Source organism: Mobula birostris, chromosome 5, assembly GCF_030028105.1.
Source record: "Mobula birostris isolate sMobBir1 chromosome 5, sMobBir1.hap1, whole genome shotgun sequence".
Taxonomy (NCBI): Eukaryota; Metazoa; Chordata; class Chondrichthyes; order Myliobatiformes; family Myliobatidae; genus Mobula; species Mobula birostris.
In genome coordinates, this window is record NC_092374.1 from 48,500,354 (window position 1) to 48,527,851 (window position 27,498).

The 27,498-nt window shown below is 39.2% G+C and overlaps 1 protein-coding gene across 3 annotated transcripts in view; it reads left to right on the plus strand.

The window, feature by feature from the left end:
- The window catches only part of LOC140197685 (lysine-specific demethylase 4C-like), a 385,265-nt gene that overhangs the window by 78,757 nt on the left and 279,010 nt on the right, over window positions 1–27,498 (plus strand). For all 3 annotated transcript variants that reach the window (XR_011885993.1, XM_072257997.1, XM_072257998.1), the window contains exon 8: window positions 7,281–7,418. Coding sequence is in view for 2 of the 3 variants with exons in the window: in XM_072257997.1 (XP_072114098.1) it covers window positions 7,281–7,418 (138 nt within the window). In the remaining variant the exon portion in view is untranslated. The remainder of the gene's footprint in view (window positions 1–7,280; window positions 7,419–27,498) is intronic.

Consider the following 27,498-nt stretch of genomic DNA (forward strand, 5'->3'; position numbering starts at 1 on the left):
TAAAGAGCAGACCATGGGCACTGTAAAAAAAAAGTCTCATCATCTCACGCAGACGGAAGCGCCGCAAACTTGCCGATGCATTGGAAGCATCGGCTGCAGCCGACTCTGGGTCCGTTGGAAAACTTTGAGCTTCCGATACTGAGCACCGAGCACCATCTCTGCCAAGCGCTTCGACCCCACCCCAGCCACCGAGCAACAAGCAAAGCTGAGGACTGGGGACCTTCCCCTCCGGAGATTCTGGATCACACAGTAGCAGCGGCAGTGAAACAGGCATTTCAGAAGTTTCCCCAGATGTTCCTTCGTGCTCTCATGTCTGTTTCAATCAAATCAGGATTGTGCATGGCACCCTACTTGACAGATAACAGATATCATTCACCGGAGTGGCCGCTGCAAGTTGCGTCACGCCGCCATCTTTTCCTACCTCCATTTAAGTATGGATATGGAATAAGATGTGCATAAATACTTAAATATTAGTACTTACACGCACTGGCCACTTTATTAGGTATGGGACTGGAACCCAGTGTGGTCTTCTGCTGCTGTAGCCTGTCCACTCAAGGCTTGATGTGTTGTGCATTCAGAGATGTTCTTTTGCACTCCACTGTGGTAATGCGTGGTTATTTGAACTATTGTGGCCTTTCTGTCAGCCTGAACCAGTCTAGCCATTCTCCTCTGACCTCTCATTAGAAAGGTGTTTTCACCTACAGAACTGCCTCTCTTTAGATTTTTTTTTGTTTTTTCACACCAGTCTGTGTAAACGCTTCAGACTGTTGTGTGTGAAAATCCCAAGAGATCATAAATTTCTGAGATACTCAAATCACTCTGTCTGGCACCAACAATCACTCCACATTCAAAGTCACTTAAATCCCATTTCTTCCCCATTCTGATCTTTGGTCTGAACAACAACTGAACCTCTTGACCATGTCTGCATGTTTTTATGCATTGAGTTGCTGCCACATGATTGGCTCATTAGATATCTCCATTAACGAGCAAGTGTACCTAAAAAGTGGTCACTGAACGTATTTAGAATGTAAACAGCAAGTTCATAGATAGAGGAGATAACTATAATGGTTGATCTGAATAACTGCCTGAGAGAAGAAACTTAAGATGGTATGGTTTTGTTTTAATAACCCTATGGTGGTGTCCAAAAGGAAACTTTTGGAAAAGGCAGTTTACAGGGTGGGTGGTGTCTGCAGTGATTTTTCCTGTCCACTTCATGTGCTGGACACATATGAGTCCTGCAGTGATGGTAGACTGCAGCCAATACTCTTTTCTTAGAACCTGGCAGTTGGCTGTAGTTTTTGGATGTTGTGAGAGGATACTGCACCAAACTGGACAGTGATGACTGATGTGAGGATACTCTCTATGATGGCCGTGTAGAATTGCTCTAGTACAGAATGTTCTGGGGAAAATGGAATTTTAGCTACTGCCATAATAAGCACATCCTCTGCTGAGCCTTTTTGTTAATGAAGGCTTGAAAGTAGAGAAGGAAACAGACAACTCTTAGATTGGGGGGGATAGGTGCAGTGGGATTGGTTCTCTGGGCTGCAGATTCCCAAACTTGGGGAATTGAAAGATTAAAAGGATTGGCTTTATTTGTCACCTGTACATTGCAACACCAAAACATACAGTGAACTGCATCGTTTATGTCAAATCAAATCAGTGAGGATTTGCTGTGGGCAGCCAGCAAGTGTTACTACATGCACCAGCATAGAATGCGCACAATTGTGTCCCAGAATAAGTGATCTCTAATTGAGAAAACTGTCAGGATTAAAGAGCTTGAGCTATTAGGAGGTTGGATAAAACAGGGTTGATTTCTCAGGATCAGTAGAGGCTGAGCAGAAACCTGATAGAAGTTTATAAGATTAGGAGAGGTGCCTTCTTTCCCCAGGGTCAGAACTTCTAATACTAGTATGGCACATGCTCTGCCCAGTACTGCAAGAAATTGCAGAGTTGTGAACACCGCCTTATCCATCATGCCAACCAGCCTCCTCTTCATTCACTGCGTCTGCACTTCCAGCTGTATCAGTAAAACAGCCAACTTAATAGAGGGCTGCTTGCATCCCAGTCATTCTTTCTTCTGCCCCGCTCTTACCTGGCAGAAGATTCAAAAGTTTGGAGATCACCAGACTCAAGAATCTATCCCACTATCATCAGACTACAAAAAGTAGTGGATCCATCATGGGTAAAGCCCTCCCCACCATCGAGCAGTTCTTCATGAAGCGCTGTCGCAGAAAAACAGCGTCCATCATCAAGGACCCCTGCCACCCAGGTCATCTTCTCTTCTTGTTGCTGTCATTAGGAAGAAAGTACAGTAGCCTCAGGACCTATACCATCCAGTTCATCGACAGTTATTACCCCTCAATCATCAGGCTCTTGAACCAGTAGGGAGGAACCAGTAGGGATAAGTTCACTTAACTTTACTCACCCCACAACTATAGACTCACTTTCAAGGGCTCTTCATCACATGTTCTCAATATTTATTGCTTATTTATTATTTTTTTTTGTATTTGCAGTTTGTTGTCCTTTGCCCATTCAGCCCACTGAATTCAAAAGTTCAAAGTAAATTTATTATCCAAGTACATAGATGTCACCATGTACAACCCTGAGATTCGTTTTCTTGTGGGCAGACTCAGTAAGTCCAAGAGCCATAATAGAATCAATGAAAGACCGTACCCAACAGGATGGATGAACAACTAATGTGTAAAAAAATAACAAACTGAGCAAATACCAAAGAAAATAATAATAAATAAATAAGCAATAAATAAATATTGAGAACAAGATACAGAGCAAATGCAAGAGAGAGCAGTGAAAGAGAGAGAGTAAGCAAGAAGATGCTTCAGAATACAATTCTTTTTCCAGCCAAGAATTTGTGGAATATCCAGGGGGAGATCATTAAAGTGGGAAGTGTAAGTGGATGATTGGGAAATATAAGACAGTTAAGTATCTGGAGAGAGAGGGAGATGACTTTGAAGAAAATGGAGATAACAACTGAAACGTGTTCAATTCAGTTGAATATTTTTTTTTGGCATAAATACTTATTTAAAATAAATCATAAAGTTCACTTTTCTATATGATGATAGTGACGTTTGGTCAAGATGGCACTAGCGAACAATGATTCCATGGGCGGCACTTCCAGAGAGCAAATCTCTTAAATTATTTCATTTTTTCTACTCCTGCTTGTTCTTGTTGTCTTGTTTGTGATATGTAGTTTGTAAGTTGATCGAATGATCTAGCGCTGTGCTGTGGGAGAGCTGTCTCGTGAAGATCAGTGACGGGGACCCGAAAAGGACTGAGAGCACAAGTTGACTCATGGAAAAGACCAGAGATGGGGCGCAGAGTCATGAGCGACTCCATCTCGAAGTGGCGAGGAAGATTGAAGCATCGAGGTGAATGCGGAGGAGGTCAGCAGTGGTGTTCAGACCTGGACTATGGAAGCCACTGAAGTGAATGAAGAGTGGGTAAGCGATCGCTCCCAACGGAGGCCAGTTGGGCGATGATGGTCAACAGTTGAATTGGCGGTGTTTGAACCTGGGTCGGCAGTCACTCTTCATGGAAGGACGGAGTTTGTGGTCTCCTCATATACTGATGAAAAAATGTTTTCATTATTCTGACATTTATGTGATTATTGGACTGTACATTATATTGGTCTCCTTACGTTTTTCTGCATTTTCTTTCTTGTGGCCAATTGGCGGGTGGGTGATCTGTTAATTTTTTGTGTGTGCGGGTGGGAGTTGGGGGTTTTGATGCTACTGTCGCTGTTCTTTTCTGTGAGGGTGGTCAGGAATTGTTATTGACACAGTTTTTTTCTGCAGGGGTGGGGAATTTGAAGCTATTATCGCTGTTTTTTCTGTGGGGGGGATTTGATGCTATTGTTTTTTCTGCATGGGAAGGGTGGGGGATTTTATGTTATCGTCACTTTTTTCTGCGTGGGAGGGGTGGGGGGTTTGTTGCTATTGTCATTGTTGTTTTCTGCTGGGGAGGGGTGGAGGATTTTGGAGTTTGTGAATTTTGTTTTCTTTTTTGTGCCAGTGGGTGGAGGAAGAGTTGATGTCTTTTCTTTCAACAACTCCCATATTTCTGTATTTCATGGCTATCTGGCGAAGACTAATATCAGAGCTGTATTGTATATGCATGTTTTGACAATAAAATGAACCTTTGAACATTTGCAATTGAGGAAAAGGGCAGGTGGTGATGATGTGTTTGAAAATTAAGTCAGAAGTGCAATTGCTCAAAGGCTCTGATGCCTCTTCCTGGTGGCTGTAAACAGGTGACACTGCAACTTAAAGCCTTGAGTCCATTCAGTGCTGCAGAAATCTGCAGAAAAACACAATATAGCTTGTCTTCTGCCAAATGAACACTGGGGTGGAGGGGCAGCACTGACTCCAGTTTGGATGCCATGCTTCACTGGCCCTGGTGGAGTGCACCAGCTTTGGTGCCTTTCTTCTTTGGTGGCTGTAATCAGGTAACACTATGGCTCAGCCTTAGCCCTGAGGCCATGCAACTCCCCTGTTGTCTGCCCGTACTCTCCACTAATAAATCAGTGAATTGAACTTGCAACATTCCACATTAATGAAGTCCAAAATAGACTTGTGACCAAGACGGTCACTCACTATTAGACTGTACCTCTCTTTTGACTCGGGCAGCAGCATGATACACAGTTTCTTCATTTTCTACACCAATGAGTAACATTGTCTCCTTTGGCTGTATTCGTGCGTATTCATGTATGGTTGAATGATAATTAAACTTGAATTGAATTGATGTTCCTATTTGTGTTTTTGAATAATATAAAGATAACCAGGCTGAAAATAACATGCAAACTAAGTTCTTGTTGCATTGAAACAGAAATGCATTGAAAACCATTAGATTAATGAGCAACAAATAGGTGACAGCGAAGCTGATGCTAGCTCAAACACATGTAAGTCAACAGGTGGAGATATTGTGAGAGTTGCATCAAAGAATTGCAGATTCTTTTTTATATAATATGTTGTTATTAGCTAAGCACAAGTTATTGAATGCACCATTTATGCACCATTCAATTTGTACATCTAATTTTTCATACATATTCATTTTAAAGAATTGCATTAAAAACTGTTGTGTCCTTTATTAACAGATTTTGATCTATGATCTTTGTGTAATACTGCTTCAGACAACTGTCTGGAGCATTGCAATAATGGACATATCAAACTAGCACTGTATTTTAATTTTTTAGCTCCATGGGGTCCAGGCGCTCATTGTTAGGGTTGTGTATCAGTTGAAAGGTCAAATCGGTGCTATGAAACTCTGTGGCACTGCATATGACTGTGAATGTTTCCCTGCATTCATTTTGCTTGAGACCACTTTTTTAAAAAGAAGGGGACATGATACTTGGTAAATTGGAAAGCAGCACTGGAAATGCAGGAGTGCAGAAGCAGGAAGGAGCAATAGAGGCAAAGGTGAAGGAATACTGTGGAAATTCTGCGCAGGTTAAGCAGAATCTAGGCCAAGGAAATATTCAAGTCAGTGGTCTTTTATCAAATAGGAAGCAAAAGCTATGTTGAATAAATGTGTAAAATCAACAATGAGCGTGGAAAGTTCCAAGTGGCTTGGAATGGAATAGTCTTAAAAATAAGTATATTTCACAAATTTGGCTTTGGAAGTCTTTTTGACTATCAACTTGTGTCTCCTCTGTAAAATATTTGATACACTGTTGGAAATTTCAAAAGCCTGTTTTGACACACTGATGAAGATTACTGTATTTTACATCTTAAAGATTCCTAGAGCAATTGTTAATCTGCTGGAGGAATTCAGCAGGTCAAGCAGCAACTGAGTGGGTGGACAAAGAGGAATAGTTCATGCTTTGGGTGAAGACCCTGCATCATACTGAGACTGGAAAGCAAAAATAGCCTGTACAAAGAGGAGAGGGAGTTGAGTAGGACAAGGGCTGGTAATTGATAAATGGACCGAGGAGGAAGAAACGATGACAGGGATATGGACTCTGGTGAGGGAAGGGGAGGAGTGAAGTTGGGAGACGGACAGGTGGTGATAGGTGGAAGTCTTTCTCTGAGAATTTTGTGGGTGTTCAGAGGTGAAAGGGGCTGTATAAAGCTAAGTTACTTATTAAGTTGTGACTGATGGTCTGCAAGTACACTCAGAAATTTCTATAGATATACTGTGGAGAGCATTCTGACAGGCTGCATTACTGCGTGAATGGGGGGGGCGGGGGGCGGTGTAGAGGCCTACTGCACAGGACTGAAAGAAGCTGAATAGGGTCATAAATTTAGTTGTCTCCATCTTGGGCACCCAGGACATCTTCAAGGTGTCTCAGAAAGGCAGCATCCATTATTAAGGACCCCCCCAGCACCCAGGGCATACTCTTTTCTCATTGTTACCATCAGGAAGGAGGTACAGAAGCCTGAAGGCACACACTCAGTGATTCAGGAATAGCTTCTTTTCCTCTGCCATCCAGTTCCTAAACGGACATTGAACCTGTGAACACTACCTCACTTTTTAAATTATGTTTTATTTCTATTTTTGCATGATTTTTAATCTTTTTGATATACCTATACTGTATTTATTTTTCTTCTATATTATGTATCACATTGAACTGCTGCTGCTAAGTTAGCAAATTTCACGACACATACTGGTGATAATAAACCTGATTCTATGCTGTATACTCAAGCAATTTCATGATTTCTTCAAAATAGATTTTGCTGCTGGTGTTATAACATACTGAATTGTTATCCCCATTTAATATAGACCATCTGTATTCAGTCTTTGAATACTAGCATTTAGTTTTCCCAGGTTTTGCTCATTTCTCTCATGCTCACCTGAATGCTAAAATCAGCAGCCTTCTTATCATAATAAAACTATTCACATGTTCAATGTAATCTTGATATTCTTAGTGTTCTAAAACAGCTAAAATTGTTCACTTAACTCACAATTCTGTTTTCTCTTTCCATACCCATTAATCATTCCCTATTTCCGGATCTAGTTAAACAAGCAGTTGAAGAGCATAAAAATCTAATATTTTTCAATTAATACACTATTTGTAACACCAGGTTGTGGTTGAAATATCTCAAAATCAGCGGAATTGGCATGTCAGTTTCTGGGTGTGCTGCACTGTATGTACAACAAAAAATCATCAGTGTGAAAAGAAATTTCTGCAACTTTCTTAAAAATTTAAATTAATTGAGATCATGTTTTTTTCCTCAAATATCCGCTTAATTGTTCATCAGATTTGGAGGCATGTTATTAACAGTTCTCCACTTTTAAGCTGCTTTCTGCATTTTTTTGTGCTGCAGGTAACACAAGAAGCAGGACAATTCATGATCACTTTTCCATATGGCTACCATGCTGGCTTCAACCACGGATTCAACTGTGCTGAGTCAACAAACTTTGCCACAATTCGATGGCTTGATTATGGAAAAATTGCTAAACAAGTAAGTGACAGCAAAGAGTGGAAGTGGACTATATATCATTTAACATTTTTGTATTTCAAAGTAACCATAGTGGGGTGGAACACTGTCTCCGTTTTAGCCAGCTTCACCATTTCCAATATAGCTTGATCATTGTGAACAAAAAAGAAAAAGAAAATTCGTCTGAAGAGCGAGTGCTAAGTGCTAATTTCAACCTTTATTTTGTTCTTCCTTGCTCTCTCTTGCTAAAACCAAATGAGCATTGTGAATTCTTCTTGGATAGATGATAGATCAAGGTAGAATCCATTATATTTGATTCTATTAATTAATCTTTGGAAACTTGTGACATTGAACTATTTTTAATTCATAGATTTAATTTTGCAAATATTGCATCAAAAGTATTTAATGTGGCACATGCTTTCTTTAGATACTTGGTATATGTGCTTGCTATATTGAAAGATTTATTTTGTATGTGATATGTGTCCTTGTAATCAACTGAGGTTTAATTTTGCCTGAAATTTTTGTTCACAGAATTTGCTCACACTGGTGATACATTGTTCTCTTGATAGTATCATTGGTCTGCCAGCTTTATATGAACAACACTTAAACTTCTCTTGAGCTTTCCCAGAATGCAGAATTTCTGAGTTTTACAGTGGTTGTAATTTTTCACTTGCATCTATTTGTGTTCCTAATCATTATGTCCATGTCACCATTCTGGATTGTATGTTGTGCAATGATTTGATAAAGGAGCTTAAGGTAAAGGAACCCTTAGAAAATAGTGATAATAATATAATTAATTTCACCCTCCAATTTGAGAGGGAGAAGCTTAAGTCAGATGTATCAGTGAAATAAGGGAATTACAGAGACATAGCAGGAGGAGTTGGCCAAAGTTGATTGGAATGGGATACTAGCAAGGATGACGGCCAAACAACAATGGCTGGAGTTTCGGGAGCAATTCGGAAGGCGCAAGACAGATACATCCCAAAGTATATGTTTGGTGGATGACAAGCATAGCTGACAAGGGAAGTCAAAGAGAGCATAAAAGCAAAGAAAGGGAATATAATATAGAAAATCTTAATGGAAAGTTCAAGTACAGGTTTCCCCCACCATCCAAAGGTAGAGCGTCCCTATGAAATGGTTCGTAAGCTGAAATGTTGTAAAGTGAAGAACCAATTACCATTTACTTATATGGGAAAATTTTGTGAGCGTTCGCAGACCCAAAAATAACCTACCAAATCATGCCAAATAACACACAAAATCTAAAATAACAGTAACATATAGTAAAAGCAGGAATGATATGATAAATACACAGCCTATATAAAGTAGAAATACTTTTCCACAATCATTACTGAACAGTTCTTTGTAGCGAAAATCTCACGCAAGCGCCGTCGGCAGAAAATCTTACGCAAGCGCTGTTGGCAAAAACACTCTCTCCAGTAACCTTTAAGCTATGAAGCTGCCAAATCATACCAAATAACACGTAAAAATACACAGCCTATATAAAGTAGAAATAATGTATTTACAGTGTAGTATCACTTACGGGAATTGGGAAGACAGAGCTGAGCACACGATGGTGTGTTAGACTTGTCGGAGTTTGGGTGGTGCAGTGGCCCCCCACCCTCCAGGCCGCTGAGCGATACATTGCCGCGAAGAACGCAGGGGTCCAGCGGTAGCCGGGAGGTACACAGCACATCTTTAAGAAAAAAGCTGAAACAAACATGCTAATTAATTAGGTGCTGCCTGTAATTGTCGGCCCAGATCAGTGCCGATTTCCAATTCCATCGTCTCTGATCTGGGCCGACAATTATGTGTCGGCGGCACCTAATTAATTAGCATGTTTACTTCGGCTTTTTTCTTAAAAATGTGCTGTGTGCCACCTGGCTACCTTTGCATTCTCCGCGAATCGGTATCTGTCCGGGGCCTGGGGGTTGGGGTAATGGGACACTGGGATGTCATCTCGTCGCCTGTTTCCATTAGAGCAGGCAGCTCATCTTCTCCTATGACTGTCGAAGGTCGAGGTTCGTCATCTGCTGTGGCTGCTGTGGAAGGCTTACTTGACTGCTGAGCCTCGCGTATTTTTCTATCACACAGTTCTTTAATAAGGACTCAAACCATCCTGCAAATATCCCCTAAACCGACGTACCCTTTCAAAATTAAAGTCGTACTTTATCATTACTCATTCGGTTTCGATTGTTATCCTTTTTTCTTCCAATTGCGTCAGCTCTTCATCTGTCAGTTCTTGGTGATGGGATGCCAAAACCTCTTCAACATCATCTTTGTCAACTTCCACAAGCCAAACTCACGTTGTCCTTACTTTGTTCACCATGATCAAAACGCTTAATTATGTCTAGTTTTACGTTAGGTATAACACCCTTATGAGCTCTTTCAGGCTTCTCCGATACCATAGAACTCATCTTGTAAACGGCTGCTCTCAGGCTCGTGTTTAAGCAATGTCGGCGAGAATCCGGGGGAGAGCGGCTGCTCGGGGCGCGCTGCCTTTTATCGCGGCAAAAATAAAAAAGGGCCACTTTTCAACATAATTGTATAAGGGCTAAGCATGTTGTAAAAGTAAGCCTGAAGGCTTTGTGTGTCTGTCAATTGAAGCATTCGTAACAAGGTGGATGAATTGAATGTGCAGATACTTATTAATGAATACGATATAGTTGGGATCACAGAGACATGGCTCCAGGGTGACCAAGGATGGGAGCTCAACGTTCAGGGATATTCAATATTCAGGAGGGATAGACATGAAAGAAAAGGAGGTGGGGTGGCATTGCTGGTTAGAGAGGAGATTAACGCAATAGAAAGGAAGGACATTAGCCGGGAGGATGTGGATGTGGGTAGAGCTGCATAACACTAATGGGCAGAAAACGCTGCTGGGAGTTGTGTACAGGCCACCTAACAGTAGTAGTCAGGTTGGGGATGGCATTAAACAAGAAATTAGAAATGTGTGCAATAAAGGAGCAGCAATTATAATGGGTGACTTCAATCTACATATAGATTGGGTGGACCAAATTGGTAAGGGTGCTGAGGAAGAGGATTTCTTGGAATGTATGCGAGATGGTTTTCTGAACCAACATGTCGAGGAACCAACGAGAGAGCAGGCCATTTTAGACTGGGTATTGAGCAATGAGGAAGGGTTAGTTAGCAATCTCGTCGTGTGAGCCCCTTGGGTAAGAGTGACCATAATATGGTGGAATTCTTCATTAAGATGGAGAGTGATATACTTAATTCAGTAACAAAGGTTTTGAACTTAAAGAAGGGTAACTTTGAAGGTATGAGACGTGAATTAGCTAAGATAGACTGGCAAATGATACTTAAAGGGTTGATGGTGGATATGCAGTGGCAAGCATTTAAAGATCTCATGGATGAACTACAACAATTGTTCATCCCAGTTTGGCAAAAGAATAAACCAGGGAAGGTAGTACACCTGTGGCTGACACTGGAAATTAGGGATAGTATCAATTCCAAAGAAGAAACATATAAATTAGCCAGGAAAAGCAGGCACACCTGAGGACTGGGAGAAATTCAGAGTCCAGCAGAGGAGGACAAAGGGCTTAATTAGGAAGGGGAAAAAAGATTATGAGAGAAAGCTGGCAGGGAACATAAAAGCTGACTATAAAAGCTTTTATAGATATGTGAAAAGAAAAAGATTGGTTAAGACAAATGTATGTCCCTTACAGTCAGAAACAGGTGAATTGATCATGGGGAACAAGGACATGGCAGACCAATTGAATAACTACTTTGGTTCTGTCTTCACTAAGGAGGACATAGATAATCTGGAAATAGGGGACGGAAGGTCTAGTGAGATGGAGGAACTGAGGGAAATACATGTTAGTAGGGAAGTGGTGTTAGGTAAATTGAAGGGATTAAAGGCCGTTAAATCCCCAGGGCCAGATGGGCTGATCCCAGAGTGCTTAAAGGAAGTGGCCCAAGAAATAGTGGATGCATTAGTGATAATTTTTCAAAACTCTTTAGATTCTGGATTAGTTCCTGAGGATTGAAGGGTGGCTAATGTAACCCCACTTTTTAAAAAAGGAGGGAGAGAGAAACCGGGGAATTATAGACCGGTAAGTCTGACATCGGTGGTAGGGAAAATGCTAGAGTCAGTTATCAAAGATGTGATAACAGCACATTTGGAAAGTGGTGAAATCATCGGACAAAGTCAGCATGGATTTGTGAAAGGAAAATCATGTCTGACGAATCTCATAGAATTTTTTGAGGATGTAAGTAGTAGAGTGGATAGGGGAGAACCAGTGGATGTGGTATATTTGGATTTTCAAAAGGCTTTTGACAAGGTCCCACACAGGAGATTAGTGTGCAAACCTAAAGCACACAGTATTGGGGGTATGGTATTGATGTGGATAGAGAATTGGTTGGCAGACAGGAAGCAAAGAGTGGGAATAAATGGGACCTTTTCAGAATGGCAGGCAGTGACTAGTGGGGTACCACAAGGCTCAGTGCTGGGACCCCAGTTGTTTACAATATATATTAATGACTTAGACGAGGGAATTAAATGCAGCATCTCCAAGTTTGCGGATGACACGAAGCTAGGTGGCAGTGTTGGCTGTGAGGAGGATGCAGGGTGACTTGGATAGGTTAGGTGAGTGGGCAAATTCATGGCAGGTGCAATTTCATGTGGATAAATATGAGGTTATCCACTTTGGCATCAAGAACAGGCAAACAGATTGTTATCCGAATGGTGACCGATTAGGAAAAGGGGAGATGCAACGAGACCTGGGTGTCATTGTACACCAGTCATTGAAAGTGGGCATGCAGGTACAGCAGGCGGTGAAAAAGGCGAATGGTATGCTGTCATTCTTAGCAAGAGGATTCGAGTACAGGAGCAGGGAAGTATTACTGCAGTTGTACAAGGCCTTGGTGAGACCACACCTGGAGTATTGTGTGCAGTTTTGGTCCCCTAATCTGAGGAAAGACATTCTTGCCATAGAGGGAGTACAAAGAAGGTTCACCAGATTGATTCCTGGGATGGCAGGACTTTCATCTGATGAAAGACTGGATCGACTAGGCTTGTACTCTCTGGAATTTAGAAGATTGAGGGGTGATCTGATTGAAACGTATAAAATTCTAAAGGGATTGGCCAGGCTAGATGCAGGAAGGTTGTTCCGGATGTTGGGGAAGTCCAGAACGAGGGGTCACAGTTTGAGGATAAAGGGGAAACCTTTTAGGGCCGAGATGTGGAAAAACTTCTTCACACAGAGAGTGGTGAATCTGGAATTCTCTGCCACAGGAAACAGTTGAGGCCAGTTCATTGGCTATATTTAAGAGGGAGTTAGATATGGCCCTTGTGGCTAAAGGGATCAGGGGGTATGGAGAGAAGGCAGGTACAAGGTTCTGAGTTGGATGATCAGCCATGATTGTGCTGAATGACGGTGCAGGCTCGAAGGGGTGAATGGCCTACTCCTGCACCTATTTTCTATGTTTCTGTGTGCTGTGTGCCTCCCGGCTACCGCTGCATGCTTAGCGGATTGGTATCGTTTAGCGGCCTGGAGGGTGGGGGCCACTGCACCACCCCAGCCTGCGATGACTCAGCCTAACACACCATCATCCGTGTGCTCGGCGCTGTCTTCCCAATTCCGGAAAGTGATACTACACTGTACATACATTATTTCTACTTTATATAGGCTGTGTATTTTTATGTGTTATTTGGTATGATTTGGCAGCTTCATAGCTTAAAGGTTACTGGAGAGAGTGTTTTTGCCAACTGTGCTTGCGTGAGATTTTCTGCCAAGAGCGCTTGCGCCGTGTTTTTGCTGACAGCGCTTGCGTGAGATTTTCGCTACGGACAACAGTGCAGCAATGATTGTGGAAAAGTATTTCTACTTTATATAGGCTGTATATTTATCATATCATTCCTGCTTTTACTATATGTTACTGTTATTTTAGGTTTTACGTGTTATTTGGCATGATTTGGTAGGTTACTTTTGGGTCTGTGAATGCTCACAAATTTTTCCCATATAAATAAATGGTAATTGCTTCTTCACTTTACGACATCTCGGCTTACGATCCGTTTCATAGGAACGCTCTACCTTCGGATGGCGGGGGAAAGCTGTAGTAGAGGCCTACAATGGATCCCTGTGGAACACCGGTAATCATGGACCCCCAGGAAGAGTGCTGTCTATCTACAACCACCTATTGCCTTTTTTGTCAAGCCAACTCTGAATCCACACAACCATGTTCCCCTGGATCCCATGCCTCCTGGTTTTCTAAATGAACCTACCATGGGGACCTTTGTTGAATGCGTTGCTAAAATCCATATACACAACATCCACTGTTCTACCTTGAAAAGAGAAGGCTGATAGGGTGACCTGATACAGTTAATTTTATGGAAGATTTGGATTTGCAGCAGAAGGATAGCTTCCATCTGGTATGAGAGAAATTAAACTGTGTTGATATCAAACCATCAAGTGATTAGATTAGTAAATCGAGAACACTTGTACTCCTAGAGAGCGAGGAAGTAGAACTCTTGTCCCAAAGGATGTGGTTAGGCTGAATTTCACAAATCTTTTTACAGAGAGACTAGATAAGTGTAAGTAGGTGCAAGGAATAAAGAATATTCTAATGATCAGAATCAATTTGTTACCTCTGATGTATGATGGTGAAATTTGTTGTTTTGTATCAGTATTACAGTGCAAAGACACAAAATTGCTAATTAAATAAATGGTGCAACAAAGGGTAATGAGCTACTGTTCATAGACCATTCAGATATCTGATGATGGAGAAGAATTGTTGAGTGTGGGTCTTCAAGCTCCTGTACCTCCCCCCATTGGATGTGGAAGGATGGGAGGACACTAGTACAAACCTTTTCTGTCTTGTCTGTTCTCAGTGATTCTATAAATTCAGTCCTTTTATCAGATAAGTGTAAACATTTCTCACCTTCCATATATTATTAATTACAAGCTACTTGGAAAACATTTTGGTGGGCAGAGCATCTAGTGAACTACTTCTGGTGTTTAAAAATAAACAATGCAATGTTTAAAATAAACAAATGGACAATGTTGTAAGATTTCTACTTAGAAAATAAAATGTGCTGTTCATCTAATTTATTTTTACTCCAAATTTGACTATTATTTCGGTCCCTTTAATTCCCTTATTGAATGCTAGATGAATTAGTGCATGGATCTTGTCTGACATAGGTGGACAACCAGTATTTCCTGCTATCAAACTTGATGGGTTTTGAGTATACCTGTAGTTCCATCTTTTTTTTTGAAGATATGTATTATGATTAGTTGATTGCTATTATGCTTTTCTCTAATGTGTCTTAAACTGTTGTTCTGTATTCCATGCCTGCTTTTCTCATGTGTCAGTGAATTTTCTGGGGACTGCTTCTTACAGTTCAAAAGAACTGATTTTGAACTTTGAGAGAGTTCAAAGATTTTATACCTGAAAGAAAATTATGTATTCCTGAAAGCAAATGTCTGTGTTTCCTTCAGTGGTTTACACAAGAGGCTTTCATACTGTGGGTAATGTAAGATAGAAGAGAAACTATTCTTTTTCAAAATAGTTGAATCTGTCCTTTTGTTGTGAGCATCTTTTGTTTTGAAATTTGTGTTTTAGCCACAAATGATGTGATCACCTCAATGATCAGCTCTCTGGTTTTATGTCCAATTGTATAATGCAGTTTGACGGAATAAGTCTGTCATCCCTTTAAAGTTCTGTACACAGAATTGCTTGAAGAAAAACGCAGCTCACTAATTAAGTTAATTGTATTCTTTACAAGTACAAAATGCTTCTGACTTAATCAATAGATCTATTATGGCAGTTGTTTAGTTTCAGCAACAGTTGGTTTGTTATTTAGAGGCTTTTGCACAGTAAAACACCTTGTGGCATTTCACAGATCATTGACAACACAATATTATGTAAATTAAAACATGAGCAGCAGAATTTTGCATGGCCTCAGTTTTATGCAGGATAAAGCAATGGAAGTCAATTAGAATTGGGACAGATAAATCTAGAAGTAGCAAAGCTTGGTCGAGATTTCAGCAGTAGAACAGATTAGACAGACAGAGTTGAAGCCACAAAATTAGGAAAAATAGTTGTAGTGACAATGCTTAAATAGATTGAAATTTATTATCTCGACACATGATGAAATCAAAATTGTGAATGGTTTTGTTGTACATGAGACAATTTCCAAGCTGGGGCTGAGTTTGTAGTTGGGAACAAATTTTATGTTGTGGCCAGTGTCATTGATCTTCCCAAACTTTGGTTGGATAGGAACCTAGGGTGGATTTTGAATAAGCAAGCTGATAGGATTTTAATAGTTCAAAGATGACAAGTCACCTTGGTGAGGTAAATCTGCTTGTCATAACCATACTTGGAAACTGGTGCCGTATTTTCAGACAATGAAGCTGAAAAACTGCATCTTCACAGGATGCAGGTGGAAAGGTTTAGATAGATCCTTGGTATCTACCGGTGACGATGGCTAAATGAGAATGAAATTAACCAATTAGAGTTCCACCAAATGGACACTAGTGGAGAAAGACAAATTGGAAGATGGTTTGTTCAACCATCTGCAAAGTTACAAATCTGTTGAGAAAACTGAGGAACAATTATTTACTTCTTTTACAGTTGCTTTGAGCTTTTATATGTGCTATTTCAGTGTAGTGACAGGAATAGAAATATGATTAGATTGTTTGAAAGTTGCAAACAAGCATCTTGCAAGTTTTGCTTTATGATGTTTGGGAACATCCTTCTGTGTTCTCAAGTATTATTCTGTAACTTAAGATTTAAGAGAATTGCTGGGCAATTTCATTCCCTGAAAATAATATAAATGATATTCTTGTGTACTGGAGCTTTGTTTTGATCCCTCTCTGGACAGCTTCTTTAGAGAATATTGAATATCAGATGAAAAATGATTTGCCATTTTTAAAAGTAGTTGTCTTACGAGCAATAGTAAAATGCCTTTTATTCTGTTAAATCATGATTCTTTTTACTTCAGGGCTAGATCTTTTTTTATATCACAAGAGTCATCTTGAGGTAGATGCAGTGGTATTTCATGTCTACTTCCTTGCCCTTATTGAACATTGTAATGCTTAGTTTCCAAAATTATTGATATTGTTAATTATTTCCATAACAATCTAATTTAAAAATCCTGCAGGTAAGAAAAGTTGTTTCATATGAATTCCATTGGATTAATGAATGTTAGAAATTAGAAGAAGGTAATTATAAGTAACAGACAAGTTTGCCAGAAGTGTCTGCATTTTGCCTTGTGTTATTAAATGGGAGAGCATAATGGGAAAATCAATTTTATTTGAATATTGAAGTTGGAACATATATGTGCATGGAAGAATCATATGATACTACTTTATTTCATTTTTAATTATGTCATCTATCATTATTCAAATCATACAACAATGTAATTTAAAGCAGGTATTGCATTAATTGAATTCCTGTTAATATACAACATAATTGAGGGAAAGATGGGGGAGGAGAGATTAGAACTAATAAGCTTTTTTTCAGAATTTAGTGGGTATCAGTGCAGGTTTTGTAACTTTATGCCATTACACATATTTGAATGCTGACTCTGTTGGTAAGGTAAACTTGGAGGGGAACTCCTACAGTGCTTGCGTGTGCACATGCCAGAAATTGCTATCCGATGTAAGCTCAAGGGCAGCTGCACCATTATTTTTATTGCAATGTCTGGACTGTTGTGCTCATAAAACAAAATCATATTTGTATTAATCTTCTCTTAATTATTGAATGTCAGGCATATATTTGTAAAAAGAGTACTGCTAAGTTTTGTAGCTTTTTAACCCTTATTCTCTATTGTATGTATGACTGCATGTTGGCCCGGATCTTACTGACATTTGCCCATGACTTGTGTTCCATGTTTCCTACACAGTTAGCCAAATGTTGCTCACCTAGTCAGTCCCCAGAACACTGAAATCTTGAATGAAGTAGATTGGTTTGACATACATGGACCAGAATAAATCTTGCCAGAAAACGTAGCTGCCTGAGCTCCATCCCTAGTTTTGCTTGATGTCAGCTTTTCTTTCTAAATTATATCGTGCCCTTGACATTCAGAAACACTTAAAATATTAAAAATATATTTATAAAAAGTTGCTGAACATTCCAGAGATAGTTACAATTATTAAACAAATTAGAAATAATTTTGGAAAATACAGCGTGTTTTGTTTATTCCTTTCTTCCCCACAGCCATGAACCCCAACCAGTCAAAAGAGTGAGCTTGTGGATCTGAAAGCTGATTCCTCTTTGTTAATACTGGGAAATCTCAGCAAAATCCTGATCCCAATATTTTTCCTAAAAATATACAGTCATTCTACAGTGCAACTTTCCCATCACAGGAATAAACTCAGAAAATTTTTATTGCTGGTGATTCCAAATCTTGCAGGGCACAGCTGTAAAGTAATTGGTGGCCAGACCATTAAGTATGGAACTACGGAACTTAAGTAATTGTGCAAGAGACTCAGAATATATCAGTACTTACACTGCGAACCATGGAACTACTTGAAATTCCCAGCAAACTGTGAGCCACTAATAATATTCTTAGAATTACTTCTTTTAAATACTTTACAGTCAGTCTTTGTCTAATAGGAGATGTTTCTGTATGATCTATTTTTGTTTGCTGAGTATTTGGTTATAGTTTAAGGTTGTCCCAAATCTAATTTATTCTGAATTATGTGCAGAATTAATCAAAACCTTGTTATCTTGCAAAATGCTTATTGTGCATTTGTTAGATCACAATCTTAACCTTCAGGTTGTACTTTTGATCTCCCCACCCCCCATCCCTCTCTGCCCCTCACTAGTGTAAAGCATTGTTGTTGTGATGTTGGATGTGATGGATTTGTTTGGTGTCACATTCATTAGTTTCTCATCAGAAAACTGACAGGCTGTAAAATGAAACTTAGAGTTAGATTTTCAGCTTGACTGTTTGGAGACGTTTCCAAAGAATTGTTGTTTTTATGTAGCAGCAGCTTCTGGTCTCACTGTTGCTTATAAAGGGTGAAAAGCAATTTGCTTCATGGACTCTGTATGAGGAAAAAAATGGTGATCTGCTGGGAGAGCTGTATTGGGATGATAGAACTGGAAGCAAGTATTGTTGAGGAAAAATAATATGTGTACTGGAACAAAGTACTTTGAAATGGTGCCAAGGAAAAAAATCTGAGTTATTTTCCTTGATTATGGACATGCCGTGTAAAAGACTGATGAAAAAAAATACACTCAAAGCAAAGCTTAAGGATGATTTAAAAAAAATCAGCATGAACACCTGAATGCACCTAGGTAAGAATTCAAGTGCTTTACAATGTAGCAGTCTTATAGTCTTGTTAAATAAATATGTAGTGATCTGATTTGGTAAAGCCATTTGATGCTTGTCTGGCCATTGGAGCAATGATAATTCTTTACACTTGTTTGTATTGGTACATTTATTTTGCAAAACTTATACACAGATCATGAACTTTCCCATCACAGTTGTCCTGAGTAAAACTATAAAAATTGCAGACCAATTATTCAGTTGTATAATGAGGTATGTAATACGTTGGTATGTTGTAGGTACCCATTGTTGTATGATTTTCATGCTTTAGTGCCCTGAGTGTATTCATAGTGACTGCACTCAATTGGATCAGGTAACATTAACTTGAAAAGACCATATATCAACACTTCTTTTTATCGACTGAAATAAGGTTAATTGTATGATTCTTGGAGATTGTTTAATTTTAATCACATTTTTGCCTCGTTACATCAATCTGACACCCTTTCCCCCCAGTAATGATGCCAAAATAAGCCATGTGATATACTAATGAGACTTCTGGTATACCAAGCAGCAGTTGTGAAGAAGGAAGACAACCAGTTGAATGGCAACCAAAGCAAATGGAGGATTTCAGTGACATTTGCATTTTATTCTAGTTTTGTTCAAATTGTTTTATCATTCCTTGCAGAATCTGCCTACAGTTCCAGAAAGCAATCTACCTATTTTCTTAAGTGCATGAATGGAAGTCCCTATCCCTGTTGCTTTCAGAGTTTATTTAAAGATTAGTGAGATATGCATTTTGTGAAGTCTATGGTTGTTAATCTACATTGTTTTCATTGGACAAGATGTTGTCTGCCAAGGCTGTAGTTATGGTTCTCTATTTGATCTCTGTACTCCTGGTTTAGAGAAGGGTTATGTTGTCCAAGGTTCTAGCACCTTATCTATACATAAACTGTCTCTCAGCTACGGAGTGCAGGATTGGTTTTGGCTCTGCAGGTGTGATGGAGAATTATTTGCTAATAGTGTTCTTATAAAATTGTCAGTGAAGTGTCTGTCACCCTATAATCTGTTGAGTCCATTTTCTATTTAGTAAGATGCACTTTTCTTCCTATTCCTCATGTCTTTTCATGCCCAAAAGTTAGTTACTAATCCGCAGTGACTAATCATCCACACCCATGTGGATGATGTTATCTATGTTAGACAATTCACATTTCCCTGTGGAGAAAAATCTCCTCTTCTCAGTTGCCAATGGCTGATCTCTTAAAGCTGAGACAGTTCTCTCTCCCTAGTTGTAATCTGCCGGCCAGAAGACCCCACCTTTCAACTTGCATCTTATCTGTTCTTCTGACGATTTCATATATTTCAGTGCAATTGCTCTCTCAAAAGGCCTTCTCATTCTCTCCGGAAATCAGTCTATTGAACTTACACTGCATTGGCTTTAGCTTTCAACTCTAGGTACGGTCTGTGTACAATTGCAGGAAAAAAATTACTCCACCGCTTTTGTAGGGGCAGCATTCTGTTTGCCCTTATAACTTGACCTGGTATTTTGATCCTTTTTGTTGTGGGGCCGAGTAAAAGTGAAGGATTCATGCTGCATTTGTACATGTGTTTGTGAAGCTGTAGTAGCATGTTTCGTAAGTCTTCCATACACCAAGGCCACATGTGTTGGAGACACTACAACATAAATTCATTATACTGATTATAATGATGAGGAGGTTGTGTTGTATGGAAAGATTGGGAAGGATATTGAGGATAACATTATGTTAATTTTATAGATTTCAAATGAAAGTGCAACTAGATCCCATTGTACATCAGAAATTTGTTTGACCCTATTCAGAAATTACCCTGTTTTTCAATTTTCAACTCAAAATTAGAACTATATTTCCCATTATATAGTGTATCTGCAACTTTCTTGTCCAGTTGCTCAATCTTCAGGAAAGTACTTACTCCTGGACAACATACACAGATTACTGGAGGAACTGACCAAGTCAGGCAGCATCTATGGAAGGGAATAAATAGTTGATGTTTCAGGCCGTGAAGAAAGGGGGCGGAATCCAGAATAAAAAGGGAAGGGAGGGGAAGGAGTACAAGCTTAACAGGTGATAAGTGTGACCAGCTGAACGGGGAGGTGGATGGGGGAAGAAGGGATGCAGTAAGAAGCTGGAAGATGATAGGTGGATGAGATAAAGGACTGAAGGTGGAGGAATCTAATAAGAGAGGACTGTGGACCATGGAAGGAAAGGAAGGAGGTTAGGAACCAGAGAGAGATGATCGCAGTTGAGGAGAAGAGAAGGGGTGAGAGGGTAACTGGAATGGGGATAAAGAGAGAAGGAGGGAGAGGGGAATAAATTACTGGAAGAACAGAGAAATCAATGTTTAGTTGGAAATCCAGTTGGAGGCTATCCAAATGGAATATGAGATGTTGTTCCTCCAATCTGAATTTGGCCTTATTATGGAAGTGGAAGAGGCCATGGACCAACATGTATGAATGGGAGGTTGAATTGAAATGCGTAGCCACTGGGAGATCCCACCTTTTGTGGAGGGCAGATTGAAGGTGCTCGACAAATTGGTCCCATAATCTGTGTTGTTTCTTGAGCCTGTTGTCTCAGCTTCAAAGCATGGATACATTACATTCCTTTCTTTTATCCATTTGTTATGGGTGGCGAGAAGCTGAATTCTCAGTACTGATACAGGCATTCTCCACTGTAGTAGCCTGCCAAGCTGAAAATGTGTCTTTTCTTTCTGGACAGTTAATGCTTCCAAATTTTCACTTTCTGTTCTGACCTAATTATGTATTTTACTATTTGGTGAAGTCAACATTAAGTTCAGTAATTGTAGTTGATGAGCACTTTCATTACAATTTCCAGCTTTCCTTCAAGTTCCTAGGAGTGAAAGACTGGGTGGTCCAGTCCATTCATGCCGACACCATGACCAAGAAAGCTCATAAGCACCTTTGCTTCCTTAGCAAAGAAATTTGACCCCTACCAATTTTTATCAATGCATCCTAGAAAGCACCTTATCCAGATGCATCATTGCTGGCTATGGCAATTGTTCTGCTCATGACTGCAAGAAACTGCATAGAGATGTGGACACTGTTCATGGAAACCAGCCTCACTTCCATATACTCTGTCTATACTTCTTGCTGCCTTGGTAAAGCAGCCAATGTAATCAAAGAGCCAAACCACCTCACATATTCTCTCTTCTCCCCCCTCCCAGCAGACTGAAAGTACAACATCCATAAAGCACTTACCACCAAATTCAAGGACGGTTTCTGTCCCATTGTTATAAGACCATTGAATAGTCCCCTAGTATGAAAAGATAAACTCTTGGTCTCACAGTCTATCTCAGTATGGCCTTGCACCTTATTGTCTGCCTACACTGCACTTTCTCTGTAACTTTATTTTATTATATTTTTAATTTTATTCAGAAATACAGTGTGGAACAGGCCCTTCCGGCAGGAACCCATTCAGTTAACAGGACAAATTACAATGACCAATTAATGGACTAACCAGTATGTCTTCAAAGGTCAAGGTAAATTTATTATAAAAGTACACTTATGTCATATGCAACCCTGAGATTAATTTCTTGCGGGCATACACAGTAACTCCAAGGAACGTAGAATCAATGAAACATCGCACCCAACGGGACGGGCAAACAACCTATGTGCAAAAGACAACAAACTTTGAAAACATGAATGAAGAAAGAGAAAAAAAACAAATACATAAACAAAAAACAAGCAATAAATGTCAAGAACCTGAGGAGGAGGGTCCATAGGTTTGAAATTGAGTCCATAAGTTGTGGAACAGTTCAGTGATGTGTCGAGTGCAGTTATCCCCACTGGCTCAAAAGCCTGATGGTTGAGGGGTAATAATTGTTCCTGAACCTGGTGGTGTGGGTCCTGAGGCTCCTGTACCAACTTCCTGATGGCAGCAGCGGGAAGAGAGCATGACCTGGGTGGAGGGTGGAGAATGCTGATTTCCTGTGACGGTACTTCGTGTACATGTGCTCAATGGTGGGGATCTCTTTGGACTGTGGGAAGAAACTGGAGCACCCATGTGCGCAGGAAAAACACAAACTTTCATCCAGAGGATGTCAGAATTGAATTCCAAACTTCGACAGCCTGAGCTGTAATAACATTGCACTAACTGCTGCATTACTGTGGTGCTCTACTGTAATACTTTATTCTGCATTCTGTTGTAACACGCAAATGCTGGAAGAACTCAACAGGTCATGCAATGTCAGTGGAGAGAAATCGTGTATCCATTCTGCATTCTGTTGTTATTTTCCCTTGTACTACCTCAATGCATTGCTGTAATGAAATATTCTGTATGGAAGTTATGCTAGGCAAGTTTCTCACTGTACCTCAGTACATGTGGCAATAATAAACCAATTTACCAATTTCTCTTCCAGATTCCCACAGCAATTTTAAGAAATCATTCTGCATTTCCATAGTCTCACAGCTTGTACCATCGGCATTCCATTTAATCTCTTTTGTATTTCTTTACTTTATGCACTGCTTCCCACTCATTCTCTGTATCTCTAAGCATGGCTTGATTTCCCATGTATAGAACTAGGTGGCACATTGATTCAAGTTGTAGCTCTTGATCTTGGTTCTGTCATTGTGAATATTCTCTGGGTGCTCTAGTTTCCTCCCTCATCCTAAAGAGGTCCCTGTAGGTAGGTTAATTGACACAGCTAATTGTCCTGAAATGGGATGTAAAATCTAGTTGAGAAGCAGCTGTATGATCCAAGTGTTTGATTCATGATTCATCGGTTACATGGCTGAAAAATTCTATAACATGACTCTATGGGAATTGTATTTTTCTTTCTTTTCTTTCTTTTCAAATCTTTTTATTGTTCTATACAGGAAAAATAACATGAGTATATCGAAGTAACAACACTACAATGCCTCAAAAAAAACATTACCTTAAAGATTGAAAAAAAATTTTGTGATAACAAAAAAAACCTACTAAGCAGAAAAGTGAGGAAAAAAAAGAACCCATTAGGTGTACAACCCTGGAGTCATGCGTCATACAATAAGCTTCTAAAAATAAACATCAAACCGCCAGCAAAGAAAATAAACTAAAAAAATTAACAATTAGATGGTGGAAAAATTATATCAATTAACTCAAATGATAATAACGAGCAAATGAGCCCCATTTTTTTATCAAAATCTAATGAAGGTTCAAAGGTTTGACTTCTAATTTTCAATAAACTAAGGCATAGCATCACTTGAGAGAACCATTGTGACAAAGTGGTAGCTGATGTATCCTTCCACTTCAACAAAATGGCCCTCCTAGCTGTCAATGTAACAAATACAATAACATGTTGGTCAGACACAGAAATACTATGAATATTTTGAGGAACTATTCCAAAGAGCACAGTTAATTTATTAGGTTGTAAATTAATTTTAAGTGCTTTAGAAATTGTTGAGAAAACCGACTTCCAGAACTGTTCCAATATAGAACAAGACCAAAACATATGTGTCAGTGTAGCTATCTCAGTTTTACATCTATCACAATGACTATCAACATTAGGAAAGTTTATAGAAAGTCTCTCCTTTGTCAAATGATAACGATGTACAATTTTAAATTGAATCAATGAATGACTAGCACAAATTGAAGAAGAGTTAACCAACTTCAATATCGGCATCCAATCCTCCGTCATAAAAGTCAAATTTAGTTCCTTTTCCCAATCCTGTTTAATCTTAGATAAAGGATGCTTATCCCATTGTAATAATAAATTATAAATTCTTCCAACAGAACCCTTAATCAAAGGATTCATACTCATAATAGTATCTAACAGGTCAGCCTCCAATATGTAAGGAAAATTACTTAAATATTTTTGTAAAAAATATCTAACTTGAAGGTATTGCCGGAAGTGTGAGTATGAAAGAGAATATTTATCAATTAATTGTTCAAAAGACATCAATCTATCTTCTTTAAATAAATCCAAAAAAGAATTAATACCTTTATTTTTCCAAAGTAAAAAAAATTCGATCACTCAAAGAAGGCTTAAAAAAGTAATTTCGGTAAATTAAACTACAAAATTTAAATTTTTTAAGATTAAAAAAACTACGGAACTGGAGCCAAATTTGTAAAGAATACTTAATCACAGGATATAGGTTTAAATTAACAACTTTACCTAATTGCATAGGTAAAGGAGCTCCCAATAACGAGGTTAAATAAAACTGTTTTACAACTTTCAGTTCCAGGTCTACCCAAATTTGCTGATCACTCTTATCATCCCAGTATAACCAAAAAGACATATATCGCACATTAACAGCCCAATAATACATTCTAAAATTAGGCAAAGCAAGACCTCCATCCTTTTTCAATTTTTGTAAATGACATTTACTCATTTACTAATTCTTGGTCTTTTATTATTCCAAATAAAAGATAAAATAATAGAATCAATCCGATCAAAAAAACTTCCTAGTCAAAAAAACAGGAATATTCTGAAATAAATATAAAAATTTTGGTAAAACCATCATTTTAACTATATGGATACGACCAACAAGTGAAAATGTAAGTGAACTCCATCTACTAAATAAATACTTCATAGAGCCTACTAAGGAAACAAAATTAGCTTTATAAAGATCCTTATATTTTTTAGTAATTATAATACCTGAATATCTAAAAGAGTCTGAAACTTTAACAGGAGTATTGTCATATATAGAGACAGAATCATTTAAAGGAAACAATTCACTTTTACTAAAATTTATTTTATATCCTGAAAAACCTCCAAATTCATTAAATAATTTTAGCAAGGCAGGAATGGATTCGTCAGGGTTAGATATATAAACTAATAAATCATCAGCATAAAGAGAGACCTTATGCATGGTCTCATTCACAAAGATCCCATGGATATTTTTAGCCTCACGCAGAGCAATAGCAAGGGGTTCTAATATTAAATTAAACAACTAAGGACTTAATGGACAGCTTTGCCTTGTTCCCTGTGAAAGCTGAAAAAAAGGAGACCTATGATTGTTAGTGACAACAGTAGCAATAGGGGCTTTATATATCATTTTAATCCAATTATTAAAATTAACACCAAAGCCAAACTTCTCTAAAACATTGAATAAATATTTCCATTCGACTCAGTCGAACGCTTTTTCAGCATCCAAAGATACATCACATTATGGAGTTTTAGAAGAGGATGAATATATAATGTTAAATAGTCTCCGAACATTTGAAAAAGAATAGCGACCCTTTATAAAGCCAACTTTACCCAAAATATTCTCCAACCGATTGGCCATTATCTTTGACAAAATCTTAGCGTCAACATTCAGTAATGAAATAGGTCTATATGAAGCACAGTCAGTAGGATCTTTATCTTTTTTAAGAATTAAAGAAATAGAAACCTCATAAAAAGTAGAGGGTAAGTCACCTTTCACAAAAGAATCCTTAAACATTTCCAACATATACGGAGAGAGCAGCTTTCCGAATTTTTTATAAAATTCTACAGGATAGCCATCAAGTCTTAGGGACTTACCAGATTGCATTGTGTATTTTTAAATTCTCCTGCCTTTAAGGTGGGAGAGTTCAGCCATTAAGATAGAAGGGTCACTTGAAAGAAAATCAAGGAATCTAGAACTGTTTATCTATTGATCTGTCTTCCTTTGTGAATGTGTGCTTCAAATCTGCACTTTCCCTGAAAGAGTGGACAAATGAAAATAGAGCCCATGTGCGTGGCACTGCTCTATGTGTGCCTTGTAAATGCTAATGTTCCATTTCTGTATGGATGAGACATGGCCCAATGCCAGGATGTAAGAAATACTGAACCAAATTTGAGATTCAAGGTTAAAATGAGGATGCAAACACGAGGAAATCTGCAGATGCTGGAATTTCAAGCAACACACATAAAAGTTGCTGGTGAACGCAGCAGGCCAGGCAGGATCTAGGAAGAGGTACAGTCGACATTTTGGGTCAAGACCCTTCGTCAGGACTAACTGAAAGAACAGCTAGTAAGAGATTTGAAAGTGGGAGGGGGAGGGGGAGATCCGAAATGATAGGAGAAGGCAGGAGGGGGAGGGATGGAGCCAAGAGCTGGACAGTTGATTGGCAAAAAGGAATATGAGAGGATCATGGGACAGGAGGCCTAGGGAGAAAGAAAAGGGGGAGGGGGGAAAAAGCCCAGAGGATGGGCAAGGGGTATAGTGAGAAGGCCACACTCAGGTTGGAGGAACAACACCTTATATTCCTTCTGGGTAGCCTCCAACCTGATGGCATGAACATTGACTTCTCAAACTTTCGCTAATGCCCCTCCTCCCCCTCATACCCCATCCGTTATTTATTTATATACACATTCTTTTTCTCTCTCTCCTTCTTCTCCCTCTGTCCCTCCCACTATACCCTTTGCCCATCCTCTGGGCTTGTTTCCTCCCTCCCCCTTTTTTTTCTCCCTAGGCCTCCTGTCCCATGATCCTCTCATATCCCTTTTGCCAATCAATTGTCCAGCTCTTGGCTGCATCCCTCCCCCTCCTGTCTTCTCCTATCATTTTGAATCTACCCCCCCCACTTTAAAATCTCTTACTAGCTCTTCTTTCAGTTAGTCCTGACAAAGGGTCTCAGCCAGAAATGTCGACTGTACCTCTTCCTTAAAATGAGGATGCCTTGTTTATTATACGAGAAGAGATTTAGCAGTTTGGGTCAATGTTTTCTTGGATTAAGAAAAATGAGGTGTAATGGTGCTGACAGAATATTTTTCAGAGTTCATGATGTCCCTGGTTGTGCATCCAACAGTGACAGTTTCAAACTTATTGGTCGGTGATCCAGAACAGAGATGAGAATAGATATTTTTGAAATCCTCTACCCAAGAGGGTTCTGTGGGCTTAGTTGCTGAGTATAAACAAGATAGAGATCAAACGATTTT